General features: G+C 33.9%; 1 protein-coding gene across 13 annotated transcripts in view; it reads left to right on the top strand.

Moving 5' to 3' along the window:
• The window catches only part of ADGRL2 (adhesion G protein-coupled receptor L2), a 150,472-nt gene that overhangs the window by 102,575 nt on the left and 23,757 nt on the right, over window positions 1-24,140 (top strand). For 9 of the 13 annotated variants that reach the window (XM_088022956.1, XM_088022953.1, XM_088022952.1 and 6 more), the window contains 8 exons: window positions 6,425-6,718; window positions 7,245-7,348; window positions 8,224-8,409; window positions 9,242-9,280; window positions 12,115-12,298; window positions 21,891-22,016; window positions 22,281-22,486; window positions 23,572-23,745. In XM_088022956.1, the coding sequence (XP_087879082.1) occupies window positions 6,425-6,718; window positions 7,245-7,348; window positions 8,224-8,409; window positions 9,242-9,280; window positions 12,115-12,298; window positions 21,891-22,016; window positions 22,281-22,486; window positions 23,572-23,745 (1,313 nt within the window). The remainder of the gene's footprint in view (window positions 1-6,424; window positions 6,719-7,244; window positions 7,349-8,223; window positions 8,410-9,241; window positions 9,281-12,114; window positions 12,299-21,890; window positions 22,017-22,280; window positions 22,487-23,571; window positions 23,746-24,140) is intronic. The other 4 variants (XM_088022958.1, XM_088022955.1, XM_088022961.1 and 1 more) reach the window with 1 other exon arrangement.

Here is a 24,140-nt window from a genome sequence, read left to right as displayed (position 1 = left end):
GGGTAGGAAAGGGAGTCATCCAACATCTTCCTAGCAAAATTACACATTTTTATTTCCTGATAAATTAGTGATGGTTTTAAGTAAATATTTCTGTGACTTTAACTGTCACACATAGACTAAGCATTAAATGATCCCCAGTGATGATTTATGAAGATGGATCAGCTAACATTTTCGATTTGTGTTCTCTTTAGGTATCTTTATGGAGGATCATTACTTTAGAAAGTAATGTAAAATCTTTGGAAATATATTTTAGTTGATCAAGTGAATTCAGTTCTGTGGGAAACAATTTATGAGGATAAATTAAATGAATATTTCATTAAAACAAGCTTACCTCATACTCATGATAAAAGTAAACTATTCATATGTTGTTACAGAGCTTGTACTAATTATAAGTCATTTATATTTGAACAGTAATATTTGTGTTTTAAAGATCTGAATATTTAAATTTACTGAGTTAATTGGAATTTTCCAATTATTGAGTTACTTGAAAATTTTAAGAACCAGGAAGTTCTTTGGAGTGATTAAATCAATCCCTTCAACAAGGTGAAAAAGAAATTAGTATCTTTTTCTGTCAAAGCAGTACATACACTCTGTACACTAAAACATAATTACATGTACCTAAATGTATTTTAAGATATACTATTACTGGGCACCTGGGTGGCTCAGATGGTTAAGCGTCTGCCTTTGGCTCAGGTCATGATCCCGGGGTCATGGGATCAAGTCCCGTGTCGGGCTCCCAGCTCAGCGGGGAGCCTGCTTCTCCTTCTGCCTCTCTCTCTCTCTCTCTCTCTCTCTCTCTCACTCTGTCTCTCATGAATAAATAACTCTTTAAAAAAAAAGAAGATACACTTATTACTAAGTTCTAAATATTGTAATATGGTCAAGACCTTAAAAGTGAAAGTCACAACTTCTTATAGTTGAATTTCTAATTTGAGTCATTATAGTATACCAAAATATGTGATTTTTATTTAAAAAGTAAGAGAATAATGACATACTGACTTAATGCAAGACCCCTTTAATTCATGTATGTCTGGAATTTTTTGCCTTAAAATTACAGTAGTAATATCCATTGTTAAATTTTTAGCAATTAAATCTTTTAAGGATAATATCATAGAATCATTTACTTTTTAAATTTTTTTAAAGATTTATTCATTTATTTTAGAGAGAGAGAACACGAGCGGAAGGGGCAGAGGGAAAGGGAGAGAGAATCTCAAGCAGACTGCACTGAGTGCGGAGTCTGACATGGGGCTCTATTTCATGACCCTGAGATCACGACTTGAGCTAAAACTAAAAGTTGGACATTTAACCGACTGCGCCACACAGGCACCTCAGAAACATTTACTTTTAAATTTAGACATATCTTTTTTTTTCATAAGACCAGCAATTTGGGATGTTTCTTGTATCTCAGCTGTTTTTCTAAAAGCTAGTACCATCCTTCATCCTTTATCCTGTAGGTTTGTCAAAGGCAAAACTTCAGGAACTGACAAAATTTGACATTGTATATTGATTGTTGTGTTAATTTTTTTGTAACCTGTGTTACTCTCACAGCTGTTACATTTGTTTTGGGCGGCAGTAAATCTCTTCCCCGTCCATTAGGAGAAAGAGAAATAAAATACTTTTAAAAATGGAAATTCATAATCAGGCAACACCTGAAAGATTGTGAATAAATTGAGTACAGACTCAATTCAACAAAGAATCATTGCCCTTGTCTACTTGTCACAAAGTACTTCGTGACTACAAGATGAGTAATAATGTCATTTTCCATATGTGGCTTATATTCTAGTAAATAATTTGATCCATTTCAGATGAAAAAGTCTTTGATAGTTTAGATATTTTTTGAAAGAACAGTTACCAGCTTTGAAAATGGGGAATTTAGACATATTTAGTAGTTGTGTTCCTACAGCTGTGTTTTGTTATCCAATATACTTACTCATTCTTAAATATTCCCAGAAAATAAAAATTCATATTGGCCCCTAATTAAACCCTTAGTGATACAGAGTTTTATATGACCTAAATCTCTCTTGCTGCTGTTTGAACCATATTCTCTTTCCCCTCTCTTGTAATTTATCTTCATGTGCTTTTAGAGACTCCTGTCTCTCTCATCCAAGATCTGTGCTGATATCTATATGCATGTAGATGGGGCCTTGCAGAACTATTCTGGCCCATCAATTTAGGTCAAATCAATAAGCCACTGTCAGCTTTTCAGAAGCAAGATCCACAAAACTGATAGAACAGAGCAATCAGAATTCAGGTCTTCAGCCGTCATAAAGCAATGATTAACTGGTTTGGCTGTAATTTAGTCTTATGTCCTGGATTTTCTACTATGTATGTTTCTAAGGTATACGTTGTGCTGTAAAATTATCATTTCTTTCATTTTTTGTTGTGGACTGTTTCATAGTATATTAGCTTCAATACTTTTCCCCATTTATAAACCCAAACCTTTGCCTTCCTAACAGGGCAAGTATATTATTTCTTTGCTCTAATCATGATTTTCAAATACATCTTTTTTTTCTTTCCATCTTTAGCCTTATGTTATCTCTACATAGTTCAGTCACTCCATTTCTCTAAACTAGTTCTGTTTTTCCTTTTTACATTCTCCCTCTCTAAAGTAGACTTAGGAAAAACCCTTTCGGTCCTATTTTAACTCTTTTCTGTTTCTTAATCTGAATTGCTTTATATTTACTTTGCCTGCAAATTTGATGTCCCAGATACTAGTTTTCTTAAAGATTTTAATTATTTATTTGAGAGAGCACACACAAGCAGAGAGGCAGAGGGACATGGAGAAGCAGACTCCCTGCTAAGCAGGGAGCTGACATGGGGCTCGATTCCAGGACCCTGAGATCATGACCTGAGCCAAAGGCAGACACTTAACTGAGCAACCCAGGTGCCCCTCCCAAATATTATTGAAAAAAATATTGTGTCTTGGGTTTTGACAGTTCCTGAATATTTGTCTTAGAGTAATTATGAAGTAAGACACTTCAATAGTATGAGGAAAAATTTGTATCAAGAGAACTACTTAGGTTTATTTATTTGGGGAGTGTTGAGCATAGAATACACATTTCTTGAAACATCTTTCCACTGATAATGATTGCTCAATAAAAGATAATCGTTATTTTTAGACATTGAATAAAGGTAAATTTAATGAATACACATTTTTGCCTTTCCAGGCTACAGACTCTTTGTAACTAGAGTTCATTCAGTGAACAATGAGTGAGTTCTTGGACCTGGGTGAGGGAAGTACTACCCTTAGCATAAATGGGTTCTATTGGTAGTAAGCACTACCATAGTAAATTGAAGCATTCTGTATGTGTTTGTTGAAATTTTCAAGGGTAGTTCTTAAATATGTTTATTAGCATTTTATTAGTACTGTTTTGGGGTCTCTATACTCAAATGACAAAGGTAGGCAGAATGCTAAGTCACTTAATCTGGATGCTTGATACGACATTCTGATAACTCTGGGACAGAACTTTGTAAAATAAGGTTTAGATTTGAGATACAATTCTATTGTGAATTGCCATGTTTTCTATTACCATTTATAGGATAGTCTTGAGTTTTGAATCTTTTGCCACATAAGTTAGATTATGAAACTTTTTATCAACTGTTGCTCTAGTATTTTATGTTATCTTCCCACACCTTTTCTTGTTTTAGAGATTTACACAGAGAGGAATCAGTTAAATGCTCCTAAATAAGGGCAGATTGCTTTGTGGGATGCCATACTTTCCCAGAGTCTGAAAATCTTTTGCCTAGAAAAGTAAGATCATAACATTCAAGAGTATGGCCAGGTGACCTTGAACAAATTGCCTAACCTTCTCCATGGCTCAATTTTCTCATCTGTAAAAGGAAGATAATCATAGTACCTACTTCATGGGGTTGTGGTAAAGATTAAATAAGATGATCCGATGATCCATGAATGGTGATTAGCGTAGCATCTGGTACATAAATGCTGAATAAGTGTAGCTTTTTATCATTATCAGATGCCCTGTTGGGACCTGTCTTCACTTATGGAAGAAATGTTAATTTTTAGAAACGGCCTCTACATTTGTGGCTTCATCATTAGAAAAACATGCTTTCTGTAAAGTTGCTGAATGTCAGCTTTGCAAAATTCCAGAAATTCTGATTGTCTTTCAAAAGGGTTTAATTTTGCTACTTAGAAGTTTATTTTCATGTTTTTCATGATGTCCCAATATTTCATTGATTTATCTTTGAAGAAGATCTATTCCCTTTAAACTTTTGATGAACAAAGAGCGCCTGGGTGGCTCAGTCGGTTGGGCGTCTGCCTTCGGCTCAGGTCATGATCCCAGAGTCCTGGAATCGAGTTCCGCATCGGGCTCCCTGCTCGGCGGGAAGCCTGCTTCTCCCTCTCCCTCTGCCTGCCTCTCTTCCTGCTTGTTCTCTCTCTCTCTATGTCAAATAAATAAATAAAATCTTAAAAAAACTTTTGATGAACAAAAGGTGAAAATATATGAAATTTATTCTCAAAAACACATACAAACAGGCTATAGCATGTTGCAAGAAATTTTGTGCATATACTAGAGGTCATTTTATTACCTACCTTGACTCAGTTATTATGAATCTTTCCTGGTGCTTAGCTAACAGATCACTAATTGTAGTACTGTTAAGACCTATTTCAGTGGCTTAAATACATACTAATTAGTGCAGTGTCAAGAGATACATAAGATGGTGTGTCTCTAAACTGTGTTGCTCTGTCCTTTTCATTTTTGCTCCGATTCCCCACTACTCTCTGAGATTTGATTCAGAGGCAGTCATTTGACACTTCTGTTAAAAGAGTGTGATGCTTTTGACAAATGTTAATTGAGAAAGCCCTGAAAGCCTGGCTGCATTGTAATCAAAAGAAAATTACAGAGGTTTAACAAGATGTCAAGCAAGTGTTTTACAGAGAAAGATAGACAGGTTTGAATAGGTTTCTGCAGCAGCTGGCTAGGCATGATGTTTGACTAATGTGCACAGCATCTCTCATATGGTCAATAAATTATGCCCTGGAAATAAAACACATGATTAAGAAATTTCTCTTGAGATAGAAGGGAAAAAGGTGTAGAAAGAGTATGGTATGCATTTATTGACCAGAAGAAGTTTCTCACTCCTAAAGAACTAGAAACATGTGCACACACTACTTTTTGAGATGGACTTGGGATATTCTGTCAATAACAACTACTTATGGACCGGAACTTAAAATAATAAACATATTAGTGATAACGTGAACTTGTTTTCTAAGTTTTAATGTTCTGGTTTGTCTCTTACATTATAGAGAAAGCATAAAAAAAGTTAATGTTTTTATCAGACTACTTGAAAAAATAGTTCTTTTTAATTTGCTGTACTCTATTAAATTTAAAGCATCATAGATAAAGGTTTCAAGAGCCAGTTTTCTATAAATGTTGATAAAACTTTAGTGTGATCACTTAGTAGATTTTTAAATGATAAGATTTAAGTTTTACTGACAGAATTTTAGTTGTTTAAACTAATTAGATGGCAATTAATGAAGGAAAATATTAAGCTAAATTATTTTTTTAACCTAGTAGATTAAACAGTTTGAAAGTAATGCTGGAAATCAAAAAGAACCTTTTAAAATAATTTCAAATGTGTAACGGTAGTTTCTTATAAAGTGTCCGTATGGTTTGTAAGGTTGGTTTCAGATTAGGCCTGATTTGATCTAACCTGTTTTCTTGCATTATAATCCTCTGACCAGAACTAGTTGCTTTTTCTACTACATTTTCAAATGTAAATGTGCCTAACGAAGCCTCAGATGTTTTCTTACTAACACAGCACAAGCATGCCGAGCTATTCTTCTGTTTGGATCTAATCAGGCATGCTCAAAAATCTCTCAAGCAAGAATGGCTGCTGGGTGGAAAGATGTCACAGTATTTATTTTCCTGCAAGATATAGAGTGGGTGACTTTAAATTTTCTATTGTCCTAACTATATGTAATTGTCAGATTTTTATTGATGCTTTGAATTTGATTATTTATAGGGTATGCATTTATATTAAAAAAGAATTTTTCTGTGTTGTTTCATAGTAACATATACTTGGTATAGACACTGAAACTATTTAAAACTGTCCTTCAGTTTTTGTTGGATGATAAATGATGAAATATACTTAAGCTGTATTATCAAATATGTCATTGAGAAGTAGACTTAAGACAATGAGAGTCATACAGAAAACTGTACAGTAAAGCCTAAACTTCCTTTAGTTTACTTAGCCAACAATATGAATAAAGTGGAACAAATGAAGAGATTTATTCTTTCTCCAACCTTACTGGTGTTCTCACTAATTCTCATGTTGCTGGTTTGGGGGTAGTTGGATGGTGCGGGGTTTTGGGTTGTGTGTGTGCATATACATATTCACGTGTGTGCCTGTATGTGAGTGCAGGTGTGTGTTTGAGATTAATATACTCATCTTTTCTCCATAGTGCCTACCACAGCTGTGACAATAACTTCTTCAGCTGAGCTGTTCAAAACCACAGTATCAACCACAAGCACTACTTCACAGAAAGGCCCCATGAGCACAACTGTAGCTGGATCACAGGAAGGAAGCAAAGGGGCAAAACCACCTCCAGCAGTTTCTACAACCAAAGTTCCTCCTGTAACAAATATTTTTCCCCTGCCAGAGAGATTCTGCGAAGCCTTAGACGCGAGGGGGATAAAGTGGCCTCAGACACAAAGGGGAATGATGGTTGAACGACCATGTCCCAAGGGAACAAGAGGTAGTTCTTGTAAAATGCCAAATGTACATTTTTACATTTAGTGTGAGTAGGTTCTGAATTACACTGAAGTGACTTCGAGGAAAGAGAGACATTTACGATAGCTAATTTTGTTACTGTTTTTGTTAACTTTGGTAATAGAGCATTGGTAGATAACTTAAAGGCTCATAAACGGTAAAAGTTATTTAAGGTCAGGCCCTGAAGTATACCTCTCCCTCTTAAAGACCTAGGTCAAGCCTGACATTTTTTGCCCATGGACTCCAGTGAGGCTTCCTTACAGCTGCCTTTCTCATTACAAGTACCGTTTTGGATGAGTCCCAAGAAAATCAAGGGCTTTTTGTTTGTTTGCTGTAAACGTCTGATATTTCTATGCTGACTTTATATTTACTGTTTATAATATGCATTATACCCTGTTCTTTGTCAGATATTGTCCGCCACTTCCATTAGCGTTTATTTAACATGCAGTGTAGTATCATTGTAGCTGATTTCCCGAATGCATGCAGAAAAATGGTTTCAATTTCTGTTGTAGGAACTGCCTCCTATCTCTGCATGGTTTCCACTGGAACATGGAACCCTAAGGGCCCTGATCTTAGCAACTGTACCTCACACTGGGTAAATCAGCTGGCTCAGAAGGTTGGTTGGAACCTTTTAATATGATACACATTGGTGATTAAGGGCTTTAACGTCTAACATAAATAATTTAGCTTTGTGTGTTAAAACCGGCTTCATCGCTCTTTGTTCAGTATAAAAATAAAAAATTATGCATAGTTTTGTCTGTAAACTACTTATTCAAAGTTACATGTTTTGGGGCATGCTGTTTTCTTTGTTGAGCTTTTTAATGAGTAGATACTTGCTTCATTTCTTTTTTTTTAAATTTCATTCATATTCAGTTTGTTCTCTTTCTTTTGATGTTTGTAAGACAAATGGTCCATTGGCCTAATAAATCAAATACCATTAAGTTTGAAACTGAATCCACAGAATGCAAGCAGATGTTTATATCACAGATGATTATGATAGAATAAGTAAAAACGACTTTAAAAGGCATTAGTAACTTTAATATTACAATGCAATGCAGTGGCATTTTAGTTTCTCCTTCGTCATCTACCTTTCTGAAATGCAGGCGAGCAGTAGATAATAACTCCCAGTATCATACTGATTACATTCTGATTTAAATTTCTGGATCATTGGAAAAAATAAATAAGATTTTTAAACAGCAGTTTCAAATGGTGGCAGTGAAATGAGAAAGCTGTCTGAAAAACTTTAAAAAAAAGGATTTCTGTTTTTTTTTTTTTCTTTTAAATGTCTGGCTAAGAATTTCTTTTGTGTGCTGAGGATCTAAGACCCTTTAATCATCTGAAATGAGGAGAAAGTTATTGGTCTCAATTAGTTGCAGATTTTGACATATTTGCAAATATTTCTCTCACCACAACAAAGATACTCAGGAAAAGAACAAGAAGCCGCAAACAGGGCAAGAAATCATACTGAGATAATATAAATTGTGATTTCAGATCAGAAGTGGAGAAAATGCTGCTAGTCTCGCCAACGAACTGGCTAAACATACCAAAGGGCCGGTGTTTGCTGGGGATGTGAGTTCTTCAGTGAGATTGATGGAGCAGTTGGTGGACATTCTTGATGCACAGCTGCAGGAACTGAAACCTAGTGAAAAGGATTCTGCCGGACGGAGTTATAACAAGGTAGGTAGGAATTTCCTGTTATTTAATCAGACATTTTGTATGGCAGCTCTTGATTCCTCTAGCAATGGACTGCCAAACCTTTGCCCCCCTTGACATATACTCAGAAACAAAATTTCTAATTTGGTCAATTTCCCAAGAAAGAATTAACAGCTGAGAAAGGAACAACATGGCAAAAAAAAAAAAAAAAATTAAAATCTCTGAGGGAGATTTTAGTTGATGGCAGACATTGCCTGATAGCGTTCAGTACTCACACTTAAGAATGCATTATCTGCACTTGGAGAGATTATGTGTTCTACATCTCATATACTCTGTACACTAATACATGCAACTCATGTTTCCACTAAAATTGCGACGCATAGGGGAATGTTAGCCACTGTAATACTGCTTTCAATTTCAGGTTTTGGGAGAAGGGCAAGTTTCCCTCTCTAGGAGGATAGTGTGTTAGTGCTCTTAATTTTTCCTAATATGACAAAAATTTGGTAGTTATTTTAACCATACTATAAAATAAGCATAGGAGATTCATATTAAGCCAAAATCCATGGCTAATATGGTGTTACAGGGTTAAAAAAATAGACATTTTTGTTTCTTTTAACCACATATTTTGTCTCTGGTTTTATCATGATACTTTGGATTAGTACACTTAATAAAATGCAGCTATGAACTACAAATAGGCAGTTTTGGCAATCGGTGTAAACTCATAAAAATCCAAAGGACTACCGTGCATAATAACCTTTGAAGTCAGGAATGCCAGCCTAAGTTTTGAGGATTTCTTTTTCCCTCATTTTCAACAGATAAAATCTAACCTCTGATTTTCTTTTCTTTTACTAAAAAGCTCCAAAAACGAGAGAAGACATGCAGGGCTTACCTTAAGGTATCTCTCCTGTGCTGTCACCCTGCTTTCTCCCTTCTTCAGCTACCTGCCACGCTTTATCATCTTGCTGCATGATCCAATGTATTTCAGTCTTTGATAATTATATAATGTGCCCCATATCAGCTGTACAAATGTTGGCTCTTCTCAGGTATATTACTCTCAGAATAAGCAAATAATTTACCTTTATAATTTTTGCTCTTTTTCCATTCATCCAAACATACAAGAATTTTAATGAAGTGTCCTCTGAATTGGAAAGTAATCATGTCGTCTCTCTGTTTCCTGTTGTCATCTCTATGGATTAAAAAACAACTTGAGTAAAACAGCTATGATATATTCTTGGCAGTTTATCATATCAAAGACTGTATAGTCATAATGTATGTGCATGAAAAAGTCACAGCTTTCTTATCTCCGTGGTGTACTCTTAAATAAAATAGGCTTGTCCTGAAATTTTTAGGAGTCATTTCTAGAATCAGGTTGATATGGGGATGGGTTACTAGAAATGAAATATAAATAATGTGACAGTGTTATCATTGTATGTTCTATGTTGGTTTTTATCAGGCTAATAGAAACAGAAAGCCACTGTTTGGCTCAGAATCCTTGTTCACTCCAGCCAGTTTTTCTCCCTGGTATATCCAAGTAATACGAAATGTGCTGAGGCCAACAGTGGACTATGCCATGCTAGTTCTGTGGGATAGATCAGAATAACGTTACCAGCTTGCGTTTTGTTTTATTACGTGAATTTTAGACGTTTCTTTTGGGGGGATAGTTATTTTCTAATCGTCCTCATCTGAGGACCATATCCTTCATAAATCCAGCCTTAAAGAACTTACCCGTATACATATGACAAAAAAACAAAAGAAGCTTGTAGTTTTGTAGAGTAGCAGTTATTCAAAAGCCATAACTACCAGTTTTGGTTGGCAAGCTCTAGGGAAAAAAAAAAAAAAAGGCGGCATATCACTAGTTTGTAATAGACATTGTTGGACCTGAGAACTTTACGAGAAAAGGTGGTGGGAAATTCTGTTTTTAGGTAGTAATATTCTGAATGTTCTTTTTAGCCTGTTTAATGAGGGCAAAGAAATAACTGCTGGAGTGTATAGAATTTGTCATATTGAAATTTTCAGTTCACCTTTAAGGTATTAGTTAATGTGTGAAATGTAATAATTGGTATGTTGCCCAGTTCATATAGCTCAGTGGGAAAAGAATAGCTTTTTTTCTCTGGCAGGGAGAGACTATTTAAGGAATATGATTAGGCTAATGATCATTTTTGATTCCACTAGAAAAGTACAAATGGTAATAAATAAGGAGTGTTTCAAATTAATAAAAAGCATGTCATCAGCGAGTTATGTGTGTATGTAGTAAGTTTCAGCATGACCTTAATTTCTGACCAGTGTCATTTTCACTATCTCTCAAATGAGCTTCTCTGCTGAGATAAGACTAATAAAACTCCTTAAATTACAAATCAGAAGCTGACTTACACTATGCAAATGAAGCGAATTCCCACTTTGTGACAGAAGATTCATTTGTAACTTAGATTGGAGACTCCAGTCTGTATTTCTTGGTGACTAATGAATCTGGCCTCGGCAGACCAATTTCTGTTCCACTCTAGTTAATGGCTGCATCAGTATCACTGTGAACATTTTGACTATTCTGTCTCCCATTAGAGAGAGAAAAAAGCCTTTAACGCCACTTGGAAGTATCTTCCACCTGCCAGGAAGGTCGTGGTGGCTCACAAGGCAGACGACGAGGATATTAAGATGGATTAAGCTAATTAATCTTACTCTAACAGTAGCTTCAAACAACTTTTCCCTCTGCTTACTTCAATATCATACCTCAAACTAGTAATTTTTGTTGTTGTTCTTTGTACAATGTATGTTCTTTTCCCTCAGTGGATTACCAATAGATCAAAACAATTTATATATGGTCTTAATGACGTATTATGACTAGATAAATGGGATAGAGTAAATAAACTTAGTGATTTCAGCTATGCAAGGCATAGTCCATGAATAACTATAGTATCAGAACAAAAGCCTGCCTTCAATTGCTTAACTGACTGTGTTTTATTTTTTATTTAATGTTATTTTGCATGGTAATAAACTAAACCTACAAATATGAACATGTACAGCTTGGATGTTTATGATGACCTTATTTTACTTTACTTAAATTATTTCATTAAAATCTTTCATTAAATTATTGGTATAGGCTTTAAATGTTTTGATCTCTTGATTCTTTTAAAAACAGATCATTGTTTATGAAGGTATGTTCTCAAGTGTTTTCTAGCTGGACAGGGAATTAGAAGAGTGAAATATTCACAGATAATATATAAACTTTGAAATCAACTTGTTTTTTTCCCAATGGTCGTAATTAGACAATGTTATAAGGCATAATTTTGGTTATTATTTTAGTTCAGGTTCCAAAAAACAGTATGGTGTAACTTTCAAGCATAGGTATCAGGCTATTCCAGAGACATCAGTGTTTTCTATTTAGAACATTTAAACCTTGAGGTTATAAATAGGAGTGACTATGCATGTACCAGTAATACCTCAGGTTAAGAGCTGACATTGGTTGTGCCTCTTTGACAAGTATCAACAAGCCATCTTTTCACATTTATCCTTTATAATCAAATAGCAGTCTGCTAATCTGCAGTTAGTTTTATTTTGAGATGGTAAGATTATGTTCCTAATTGGCCAGATATAGGTGTTCAGGTGTTCTTCCATCTTGAAATAAGAGTAAATCATCGTGACAGATAAACATTACAATTGTCATTAGTCAGTGATTGAAAATCATCTTGGTACTAGAAGCAGTCAAAACTAATGGTAGTTTTCTAATGGATGCAGGCAATTGTGGACACAGTGGACAATCTTCTGAGACCTGAAGCCCTGGAATCCTGGAAACACATGAATTCTTCTGAACAGGCTCATACAGCAACAATGTTACTTGATACACTGGAAGAAGGAGCTTTTGTCCTGGCTGACAATCTTGTAGAACCAACCAGGGTCTCAATGCCTACAGAAAATATTGGTAAGTGAATACATTGTCAGGGATAATTTTGATTTAGAAGATATATGTGTAAGAGAATGATGCTTCCCTTCTGAATCTGTTCTTTCCCAAGGCCAGACTTCTCTTTTGTCAAATTATTATTGATCCCACTTCATAAAATTAATGCAAAAGCCGAAATCTGTCTCTATCTTTTAAAAGTTGGTTTTATGTAGGTTTTTTTTCCCCCAACTGAAAAATCATTAAAGGAAAGAAGCTTAGAGTACTTAAATGCCAGAATATGGATTGCATAAGTAATGAAAGTGCTTGCTATGGAACTGTGGCAAATGCTTTTTCATTTTATATAATATGTTCCTAATGAATTTAAATTACTTTCTGGAATGTGTTCTCCCAGTCAAATATTTTAGGCACACAGAACTTGAGCCAAATATTTATACTAAACACAACTGCCTTCAGGTGAAAATGTGGTCAGCAAACTACATCTCCCATAATGCAGACTATACATGCTTCATAGATTGCAAAATAGCTGCAGATAGTTTTGAAGCATTTAAATTTAGAATTTAAATGCTGGCCATGAGAGGTAGGAATTCAGTTTTGATGATATTTGAAAAAATATAGTAAATACAGTACAATTATATTCATTTAGGCTTGACTGATTTAGAATTGTTGGTTATTCAGGGAGGTTGAACTTAAATGAAATTTATAATATCTTTTAGTAAAGTAAAAAAGTTTCCCAAGCATTAATGTAAAAAAAAAAAAAAGCCAAAAAGGAACACAGATGACTCTTCCCACCAAAAGAGTGCATCGGCACAACAGATACTGAATGAGGTATTGCTCTGAGAGAGGCCATATCTCATTGCCTAATTGTGCCTGCCTAAATCATGGGACTTCGTATTTTAAGATGCAGAAAATAAAGATGTATAGAATCAGATTATGATAACTGAATTTAAATTCAAAACCTTAAGTTTATTTTAAATAACTGAATTTTTAGAAAGAAAAAAACTATTATTAAAATGATGTTTTTATGTACTGTGAGTTTTGGGGATGATAAATAACTCAATAACTTCAAATTAAATGAAGTCAAGATACATAATTTGGCTGGCAATGATCTGGAATACCAGTCATAGGGAAAATGATGCTCTACCATAGCTTTAGTAGTAATACAAAATGAATAAAGCTCCCTGTTTCTGTCTAAAGCTTTCATTATATTTGGTTAATTTATTTGCTGGTCTCATAAAATTCCTAGGATGTACTTTGAGCAGTTCTTCTCAAATTTTCCCAGCGATGTACCTATAAGGATAAAAGAGTATAAACTTGATCATCTTAGAGGATGAATCATAGAAACTATTATCTGAAGTGGCGTGTTTTGGCCTACATTTGTTTTCAGAATCTTCCAATGGCTATTTTTAAAAAAACACCTAATATTTCCCTCCTACACCCTCTCAAAGTATGCAAGAACATTTGATGGGCCAGGGTGACATGCTATGCCCGTATCAGCTTCACATATACAGGACACACTATTACTAGATATCTGAGATATTTCTACACCAGTTTGAGACGGTCTGAAATGTAAATGTCCAGGAATATATTTTTTCTAAAATCTGTTTTTCAGAATTCTAAAGGATTAGTCTTCACACTGATTTTTTAAAAAATTTTGATGAAAAAAGATGGGGCACCTGGCTAGGTCAGTCAGTAGAGCATGTTACTCTTGATCTTGGGGTTGTGAGTTTGAGCCCCACATGGGGTATAGAGATTACTTAAAAAACTAAAAAAACCTTTAAAATTTTTAAAAAGAACATTGTGGGTAAAGATTCTTATAGAATGTAGTACACATTTTACTGACTTCTCAAAAATAATGCCCTGAACTTACCATATGCATGTAGATTACCCAAGAATTGTCAGTACAAAAGTCATTTTACATCTTCTAGTGTAGTTATGTTTTTGTTTTGTTTGTTTCTAAAATACAGTTTTGTGGCAGATACCATCCATGATTTAGTATGAGGAAAGCATTTACCTTTTTCCTAGGACTTGTTCTTTTTTTTTAGACATGAGGACTAAAATAGTCTATTATTCCTTTATCTCCTCACTTTCCTGAAGCTCTTATCTAAATTTAGGGCATGGCTACAATATCTTAGGTTATTAAGACAATTTGATTTACTCCTTAGTGATTTCCCCTTGAATCCCTAGTTTAACTTCATTGTGTGATTTACCCTTATAATACATGACCTCATAAAAATGGTACAATTATATCTGTTATAAATATATCTGATTATAGCTTTTTAAAGTCAACTTGGAGATATAGTCTATATACAATACAAGCAGTTGTCGTAAGTGTGCAGTTGATGAGTTTTGAAAAATGCACACTATGTGACCAACAGCATGGCCAACATTCTGTCACCCCAGAAGAGCCCTTTATTCTCTTGTTGTAGATCTCCTCATACTCCCAGCCCCAGGTGACCACCGATCTGTTTTCTGTCACTGTAATTTAATTTTGCCTTCTCTGGACCTTTAGTTGAATAGTATCATACAATATGTACTCTTTTTGATCATGCATTTTTACACAGAATAATGTTTTTGAGATTCATCTGTGTTGGTAGGAGCATCTGTAGTTCAATCCTTTTTGTTGCTGAGTAGTATTCCATTATAAGGAAACACCACTATTTGTGTTTTCACTCTATTAGGGGCTTACATCATTTCCACTTTTTCACTGTTATTTGTAACGCTGCCATTTTTGCAAGTGGTTGTACAATTTCATACTCTTAACTGCTGTGAGACTGCCAGTTACTCCACATCCTCACTAACATTTAGGATGGTCAGTCCTTTTAATTTTAGCCGTTTGATTTGTAATGTCATCTCATCCTGGTTCTATTTTGCATTTATAGAATTGCTAAGTTGCTTATTGCTGACAACTATTCAACTCTTATGTGCTTATGGGCCATTCATGTATCTTTTTGTGAAGTGTCCATATATTTTGCCCACTTCTAATAGGGCTGTTTTTCTTCTTAATAATGAGATTCTTAATATATTCCTTATATTAAGTCTTGCTGGATATATGTACTGTGAATATTTTCCCTCGGCATGTGACGTTTCTTTTTATTTTCTTAATGACATTTTAAGAGGAGCAGAAGTTTTTCGTGTTGCTAAAAAATTACCCACCTTCAACAATGTCTAGTTAATCCTATTTCACTCATTTCTCACCATTGTATTATAAAGTAAATTTTAACATATTATTACTGTAAATACCTTACTATGCATCCTATGCTTTAAAAAAAACCACGTCATTTTCATACTTTTAACAATTAGCAAAAATAGGTTCAAAAGATAACAAAAGTATGTTTAAATTTACTTCATTTTTGTAAATTTGTTAATACGTAATTTGCTTTGACCAGGATACAGACAAGTCCATGTGGTACATTTGATACGTTGCTTAAGTCATTTCTCTCTACATCTTTTTTTAAAAAACGTTTTCCTTTTTTTGAAGAAATTGAGCAGATGATTTGTACTATGAAATTTCCCACATTCTGGATTTGGCTGTTTTCATCCCCGCTATATCATTTTACATGATTGATATATACTGTAATTGGATCTAGAGCTTGATCAGGTCAGGTTTAAGTTTGTTTCTTCATTTGTTTTCTCCAAGAACTTTCCAGTGCATCCTGCAAAAGAGGCACATGTTATGTTGTCTCTCTTTGTGACCTTATGATTGATTAGGTAATTTAGGTGTTATCAGCCTAATCCATCCATTATAAAATTCCCTATCATTTATTTTCCCAGTGTGCTTAGCAGCCAACATGATTGTCAATTTAGACTTAGTTATATTGTCGTAAAAACCCCAAAGACACAGCAGCTCACAGCAGCAAAGGCTTACACTCCTTCAAGCCACGTCACCATTGAGGCTCGACTTTGGCTGTGCAACCTGTCATCTTTAGTCAGCTCCATATTGTTTGTACCTTGGATTCAGGCTGATGGAGCCCACCTGGAATGTTGCAGATCTTCTAGCAGAGGTCATAATTTTTCCTCTATGTTCTCTTTTCTTCCTCTCTCTTCTCATTGCAGCCACTACTCGGTAATGAATTTGAAAAATACAAGGACAGAAAAATATATGAAAATACTATCTACAGCATTGGTTGTGGGGGAGGATTTCCTATGAATGAAGTGTATTCAGTGTCAGGAAATATGTTGTAAAAGGCATATATTATTTCAAGCATACAGAATATATAGATACAGAGAATATCATAAATAATCTGTATTCCAGTCACCCAGCTGAGCCACATCTTAGTATTGTACCATATTTGCTTCACATTTGGGGGGAAATAAATAGTTATCGATAATGTGTGAGTCCTCTGGATCCTCTCTTTCTTGATCAGATCAAGAAGGGTGTAACCTTTCCTTAGTAAGCTTTTTTTTTTTCTAATTTTGCTCTACAACTATGTACATTTAACAATTGCTTTTTATGTTCTTAACATTAATGATTTTACACTATAGATGTAGTTGTATAATTGTCCCTAGCCATTATATTTTTATACTTATGCATGTTAATATGTGCATCTCTAGTTCATTCTTTCATTTGATCTAAGATACATCACAATTATTTAACTATGCCAATGATAGGTTTTTTAGTGGCTTATGCTTTTTTGCTAATAAGGAAAACAGTGAAGGGTTTTGTATGTCTTTGTTCTCATATGTATGTGCCTTTCTAGACATATATGAATACACAGAAATAGAATTTTTGAATCGTAGAGCATGCCCACCTTCAACTTTATTAAATACTGCCAAGTTGCCTTCTAATATTGTTTACCAATTTACATTCTTAACTGTTAACACCATTGTTCTCTCCCCATCAGTCTCTTTGCTAAATAACACTTTGTTATTGACATAAATGTTATCGTTCTAATGGGTTGAATTGATCACATTATTGTTTTAATTTACAGTTCTCAGATTACTTAATGCCTTTATTGGGTATTTTAGATTTCTCTCCTGTGAGTTTATTCTCCACGACTTTTACTTATGCACCTGTTTCTCTGTAGTTAATGCATTCTGGACACTAATTCTTTGTAGACTATATAGTTTGAAAACGTTTCTCTTTTTTACTTTGTTTATGGTATATTTTGTTTTACAGAATAATGAAGTCAAATTTATCAGTCTATTCTCTTAGGGTAGGTGCTCTTGGTATCTTATTTAAGAAATACTTTCCTTTTTGATGTCCTCAAGAAAATTTTCTCTACAGTCATACCTGTAACTTTATAAATGATCTTATATAAGCCTTTAGAAATGATAAAACTTTGCCTTTTTATAATTATGTTTTAATCTACCTGGAAATGATTTTTGTTTGTGGTATGAAGGAAGAAACTAATTTGGTTTTTGTTTTCTGGGTTTTTGTTGATAATATGTTGTTTCAGTGCTTTTATTAGTTCAACATCATACCTTTCCCCAGTGGTTTGTAAGGATATCTCTTTTGTTTCTGTACATGTTAGAAGTGTGTTATGCATTGCTCCTTTTGTTTTTGTTTTGATAATATTATTATCTGGTGAGTTCTTTCATTTCTGCTCCTGGAGGAATTGTCTTAGCTGCTTTTGGCCTGTCTTTTCTGTATGAATTTTAAAATCAGTTGCCAAGTTCCACAAACTCAAAAATCTTTTTTTTTCCCCAAAATGTCTTGCTGGAATTTTTATTAGAATTACGTTGAAGAGGGGGTAACACACCATAAGAGACTCTTAACTATAGAGAACAAACTGAGCATTGCTGAAGGAGAGGTGGGTGGGAGATGGGTTAAATATGGATGATGGGCATTAAAGAGGACACTTGTGATGGGCACTGGGTGTTGTATGTAAGTGATAAATCACTAAATTCTACTCCTGAAACCAATATTACACTGTATGTTAACTAACTGGAATTTAAATAAAAATTTGAAAAAATAAAAAATAAAAAATTATATTATATAAGAAGAATTAGGCTGAGTTTGTAGATTGATTTTGAAAGAAATTTCACAGATTTATTTACCTGTTGAAGTCTCCCAAATAAAATCTTGTGTAATTCTCCATTTGTTGTTAGGTCTTCTAATAAAGTTCTGTATTTTTCCCATTAATATCTTGCACTTTTAAAAATCAGGTTTATTCTTAGATAACTTGCAATATTTGTTTTCATTGTAAAGTATCTTTTTTTAAAATTACATATTCTAATTGTTTGTTGCTTGGTGTATAGGATCACAGTTGATTTTGCTGATTGCACCCTTGTTAAATTCTTTTACTTCCAATCATATATAGAAGCTCTCTCAAAATTACTATGTAGTTAATTATATCTTCTGTAAACAATAAGTTTGCTTTTTTCTTCAGTCTTTACACCTTTTTTCTTTTTTTTTTAAAGATTTTATTTATTTGAGAGAGAGAGAATTAACAAAAGCATGAGCAGTGACCAGGAGGGGCAGAGGGAGAGGGAGGGCTCCATCCCCAGGGCCCAGAGATCATCACCTGAGCTGAAGGCAGACACTTAACTTACTGAGCCACCCAGGTGCCCATACACCTTTTTTCTTGAATTACTGCAAGGTCTTTTAAAACAATGCTAATAAATAAAACCCCTAAGAGGAATCATCCTGACTTTAGAAAGAATGTTTCTTGAGTTTTTCACCATTGTTTGCCTGTAGGTTTGGATAGATAAACTTTATTTGATAACAAAAATTTACCTGGGCAAGGATTTTTTTTCTTTTATTATTTTGTAAAGTTTTTTCTTTTAATTGAATGGGTTTTGAAATTTGTTGAATTCTTCTGGTTAATAATTACTTTGTTTTTAATTTCTTAATTTGGTGAATTATATTAATATATTTTCTAATGCCCTTTTGAGTTAAACTCAGTTTGTTCAGGATATTAAAAAGTGTACGTATAATTTATTAAATATTTTTGCATCCTTTTAATAAGAGAATATCCTATAATTTCTTTCCTTATGCTGTTTCATGCATCAGAATTATGCAAGTCTTGGGGCACCTGGGTGGCTCAGATGGTTGAGCGTCTGCCTTCGGCTCAGGTCATGATCCCAGAGTCCTGGGATGAAGTCCTGCATCGGGCTCCCTGCTCCCTGGGAGCCTACTTCTCCCTCTGCCTCTCTCTCTGTGTCTCTCATGAATAAATAAATAAAATCTTAAAAAAAAAAAAAAAGAATTATGCAAGTCTTACAAAATGAGTTGAAAAGCATTCTTTATTCTGGAGCAGTTTTTTAAGATTCAATATATATTTAGCTATCAGTTTATTTTTTCTAATGGTCATAAACTATTAGGGTTTTTAATTTACTTTTGTCAGTTTTTTGTTTCTTAGAAGTTTTCCCTTTTGTCTGTTTTCAAATTTACTTATTGATATAAATGTATTAATTGATTAATATAAAGTTGATTATTGATTCTCTACAAAGATCTGTATTAATGATCCTTTTAAAATTCAAATTAATTTTTTACTATGGATGTGATTTTTAAGCTTATGTAAATATACATTGAATGAAATTAAAGTTTGATAAGTAAATATTTGTTGAATGAAATTAACTCTTTGAGCCTGCATGACTCAGTCCGTTAAGCGTCTGCCTTCAGCTCAGGTCATGATCTCAGGGTCCTGGGATCAAATCCTGGATCAGGCTTCCTGCTCAGCAGGGAGTCTGCTTCTCCCTCTCCCTCTCTCTCTCAAATAAATAAATAAAATCTTTAAAAAGAAATTAACTCTGTACATGTATGTCTATATTTGGAACTTTTCACGAAAACTCAGAAGATTTCAGTCTTTCACTCTGTCTTCTGTCTTGCTTTAAGAAAAGTTAGTTATTGGGGAAAATAAAAGAAAAGTTAATAATTGAGAGTCCCTTTCAGTGTAAGAGTGAGGCATACATTAGATGTGTATTTTTCTCTTTTCTTCCCCCACTTTTCCTTCTTCCCACACACATGGAAGAGGAGATCACCTACCTACCCACCTGCTTAATCTTTCAAAGCATAGACCAGTAACATAAACATTTTAACCACTTTTGCAGCTTATAGAATTCTAAGATTTATATGACTCTCATTATAAACTTGCATTTCAGGTGCTTGACATGTGGTCCAATAGCTTATAAAAATCTTCCAATGTTATGATTTCATATTTACAACTAAATCTACATGTACTTTACAGAACAAATTTGTGAAAGATTTAAAAGAATAAATTATTATCCAAAAGTTACTATAATGGTGTAAGTCCATATTTGTAATAAGAAAGAGGGTGGGTGAATTCATCATATCTGTGTGTGTGTGTGTGTGTGTGTGTGTGTGTGTGTGTGTACAAACACATAGACATATTTGTCCAGGTATAGAAATAGCTACACAAAAATATATACCATAGAGTGAAATTCAGAGTAAAATGTATGAACTCTATGTATTGAATTATTTAAAAAGTATTTGTTACTTTTAGAAATCCTAACATATGAAACTAATGAATTTTGTATATAATTACTCTAATTTCATCAATCAAATGACATTTTCTAATTACTAATATAAAATAGTTGACTTTAGTAGAAACAAGAATACTTTTCCATTCTTTTTAAAAATTAAATGAGTATTGATGAATAGTGATGTAAAGTATTACACTCTTTACTGGAATTACAATAGACATGTTTATGTTGATGACCATTAAATATACATATATATTTGAAAAAAAGTTTAACAACATTGGTCTTGTTGATTAGGTAGATGTTCTTAGTGTTATAGGTTAACCTGTTTACCTTTCCATGATTTTTGAACTTTGGAATAGAGTATAGTGGTTGGTAAATTTTTACTATTAAGGCCTCAATAGTATATATTTTAGGCAATTATACCACATGGTCTAAGTTGCAAATATTTAACTGACATTATAGCACCCAGGCAGCCATAGACAATATGTGAATGAGCATACATGGTTGTATTTTACTAAAACTTTACTTACAAAAAAAGGTGGCAGGCCAGATTTGGCACACAGGGCCTGTTTTGCCCAACTTAAATATATAAACATTTATAGTTACTAGTGAGAATTAATGGGAAATTTTAACATAATGCCAAACATTTTCTCATAAATATTCTGTGCTGGTCTCACCATGTTTAGAAATTAGAGAAAATCAAGTATTGCAAAATTGAGCTGCATTATGCAATCTCATTATCTGTTAAAATGTATCATATACAAAGAAATAAATGTCTACATGCAATAAAGGCACTCTAACTTATGCTTCTTATTTCGTTTTGCCATTGTCAAGGAATGTTCATTGAAAAGTTATTTAATGTAAAAAGCTAAAAATTCCTTTTGAAATATGTTTATTTTAATAATATAAATGATATAAATGAAACTTTGAAAGTTGTGCACTTTCAGCTCATACACTGTTCATATTCATAGGGTAAATGTCTGGAATTAGTTGATGACAAAAGATACAAAACTATGAAAATGTGTTAAAATTATTAATATGAAATTTTTTAGAATAGCCAAGGTTTAAGACCTCCTAATTTAGTTTGTTTATGATTTTGTTGAAATGTAACAGTAAAGTTTTCTAAGTGGAAAAAAAGAAGTAGTGGTTTTCATGCAATTATCATTTGCTTCTTTGTAGTTTAAAGAATGCCCTTTTTCCCTCCCCCTTTATTTTTTGCCTCCTTCAGTTCTGGAAGTTGCAGTACTCAGTACAGAAGGACAAGTTCAAGACTTTAAATTTCCTCTGGGCATCAAAGGAGCAGGCAGCTCAATCCAACTCTCTGCAAATACTGTCAAACAGAACAGCAGGAACGGTAAGATGGAGCAAAGTCTTAAAAATTGACAGGTTTTTTGTTCGTTTAAATCTATTAATCCTAAAATGCTGATATTTGACTCCTAATATAATAATGCTGCTTATCATTTAAAAGCAGATTTAAAATAATGCTTTACTCTTTCCCAAGAAACTTAATCTAAATAAAGGCCATAAGGATTTTTTCTTTTATTCTTATTTGAATGTATCTTATTTTATTCATAAGCATATTTCCTGTAAAGGCATATGACTGTTTTTACCTTCCTAGGGCTTGCAAAGTTGGTGTTTATCATTTACCGGAGTTTGGGACAGTTTCTTAGTACAGAAAATGCAACCATAAAACTGGGTGCTGACTTTATTGGTCGGAATAGCACCATTGCAGTGAATTCCCACGTCATTTCAGTTTCAATCAATAAAGAATCCAGCCGAGTCTACTTGACAGATCCTGTTCTTTTTACCCTGCCTCACATTGATGTAAGTTATATATGCTAATGAAGTAGTGGAAGGTTATAAAGCCAGTGAGGAAGGAAAGCAAAACTTGACATGCTGGGGATGGGGAGAGAGGGAATGGGGAGATGGCAGAGAGGAAAGAAAAGATCTTTCCATTTGATTTCAAATGTTGGACTAGGTCAGAGACATAAGTTTATTTAAGTCTGTGAACATAAAATTAAATGAGCCTGGTTCAGTGATTATTAGAACTTAAGTGTATTCTTAATGAAAGCTAATTCAGTAATCAACAGGAAAATGTAAATGACTATAATTTGTTTTAGAATGAAAATTAACTCTTACCTTAACAGCGGGATAGCCGAGTATTAACTGTTAGGACTCTGCCTTTTTGGTGTGGCACACCTTTTGTTGTTGTTTTTGTTCTTTTTGATTTTACTGATCATATGTGACACAATTGTTATCAAGCCTTGGGTTTTTAAAAATCTAGGCTTAAAGAGATGTTATTCCTCTGCCGTGCCTTAGAATGAAGTTGGGAGTTAAATCATTACACTGTGTTGGAAGGTTGTGTGCAGAATCTTGGCTTTCTGTTACAAGCAGAATGAATAAGAGCCCACGGATAGCCAAGTGGATCTCCAGAATTGGCAAAGAAAAATAAATTTGTGCAGTCATTCTGTTACATCTGCTGCAGTTGGTTCACTCTCTTAAGAACCTTGATGTTGCTAACATGTCACTTAGAATAAAAATGGGCCCCAAATCGATTTTAAAACACTTGGTCCTTATAGAATTTTCTCAGAACAAATTCATGGGTCTGATTTTGTCAGAAGAGAAAAAAAAAATGATTCCAATGTACCATCAGTATGTAAAATCATAAGATGGAAATTGTAATTGTATAAAATGGGTCTTTGGTAATTTGGAGTACACTTTAGAGTGTTTCGGACTATAAAATCCCTTTTAAGTTAGATATCTGCCTTGTATATGTTTTGCTGATGAAAAACTTTATAGTCCGAAACATGCAAAGTTTAATCTAAATTACCTTTTACACATATTAAACAATTGCTGTTGCCATCTTAGAGTGTAAAACCCTAATTTTATCTTGTCATTTTATTTCCCAGCCTGACAATTATTTCAATGCAAACTGCTCCTTCTGGAACTACTCAGAAAGAACTATGATGGGATATTGGTCTACTCAGGGCTGCAAGCTGGTTGACACTAATAAAACTCGTACAACATGTGCATGCAGCCACCTAACCAATTTTGCAATTCTCATGGCCCACAGGGAAATTGCAGTAAGTATTTGCACTTCTAATTAGTAGCAGAGAAAAACCTCAGAGATTCAAAACAGCTTGTATAATAGTCCTTTCTTTGGGTGCTTATCGTAACTAAAAAGCAAACAAAGTAGTGTGGATTTCTAATTGTTTCTACACTGTCCATATATTTTAGGAAGTCTTGGCACTATATTTATTGTTACTTCTCAAAATCATGTGTTTTACAGACTCATTCTAAGTATGTCTCCTTTGGGCAGGTGTTTGGCAGAGGCAGTCGGGGATTTAAAAAATGACCAGCAATAGGTCCTACAAAAGACTGAGGCTTCTAAAGTTTAACACACCCTCTTGAATGTTTGAATCTTGTTTTACAGCTTTTGTTTTTAAGTTTTTTTAACTTTGCACACCGTGCAAAACTG

The sequence above is a fragment of the Eumetopias jubatus genome, unplaced genomic scaffold (genome assembly GCF_037043125.1).
Source record: "Eumetopias jubatus isolate StellerSeaLion01/CBP00866 unplaced genomic scaffold, mEumJub1_p1.0 scaffold_4, whole genome shotgun sequence".
Taxonomy (NCBI): domain Eukaryota; kingdom Metazoa; phylum Chordata; class Mammalia; order Carnivora; family Otariidae; genus Eumetopias; species Eumetopias jubatus.
This window is presented reverse-complemented; position numbering and strand designations above follow the sequence as displayed.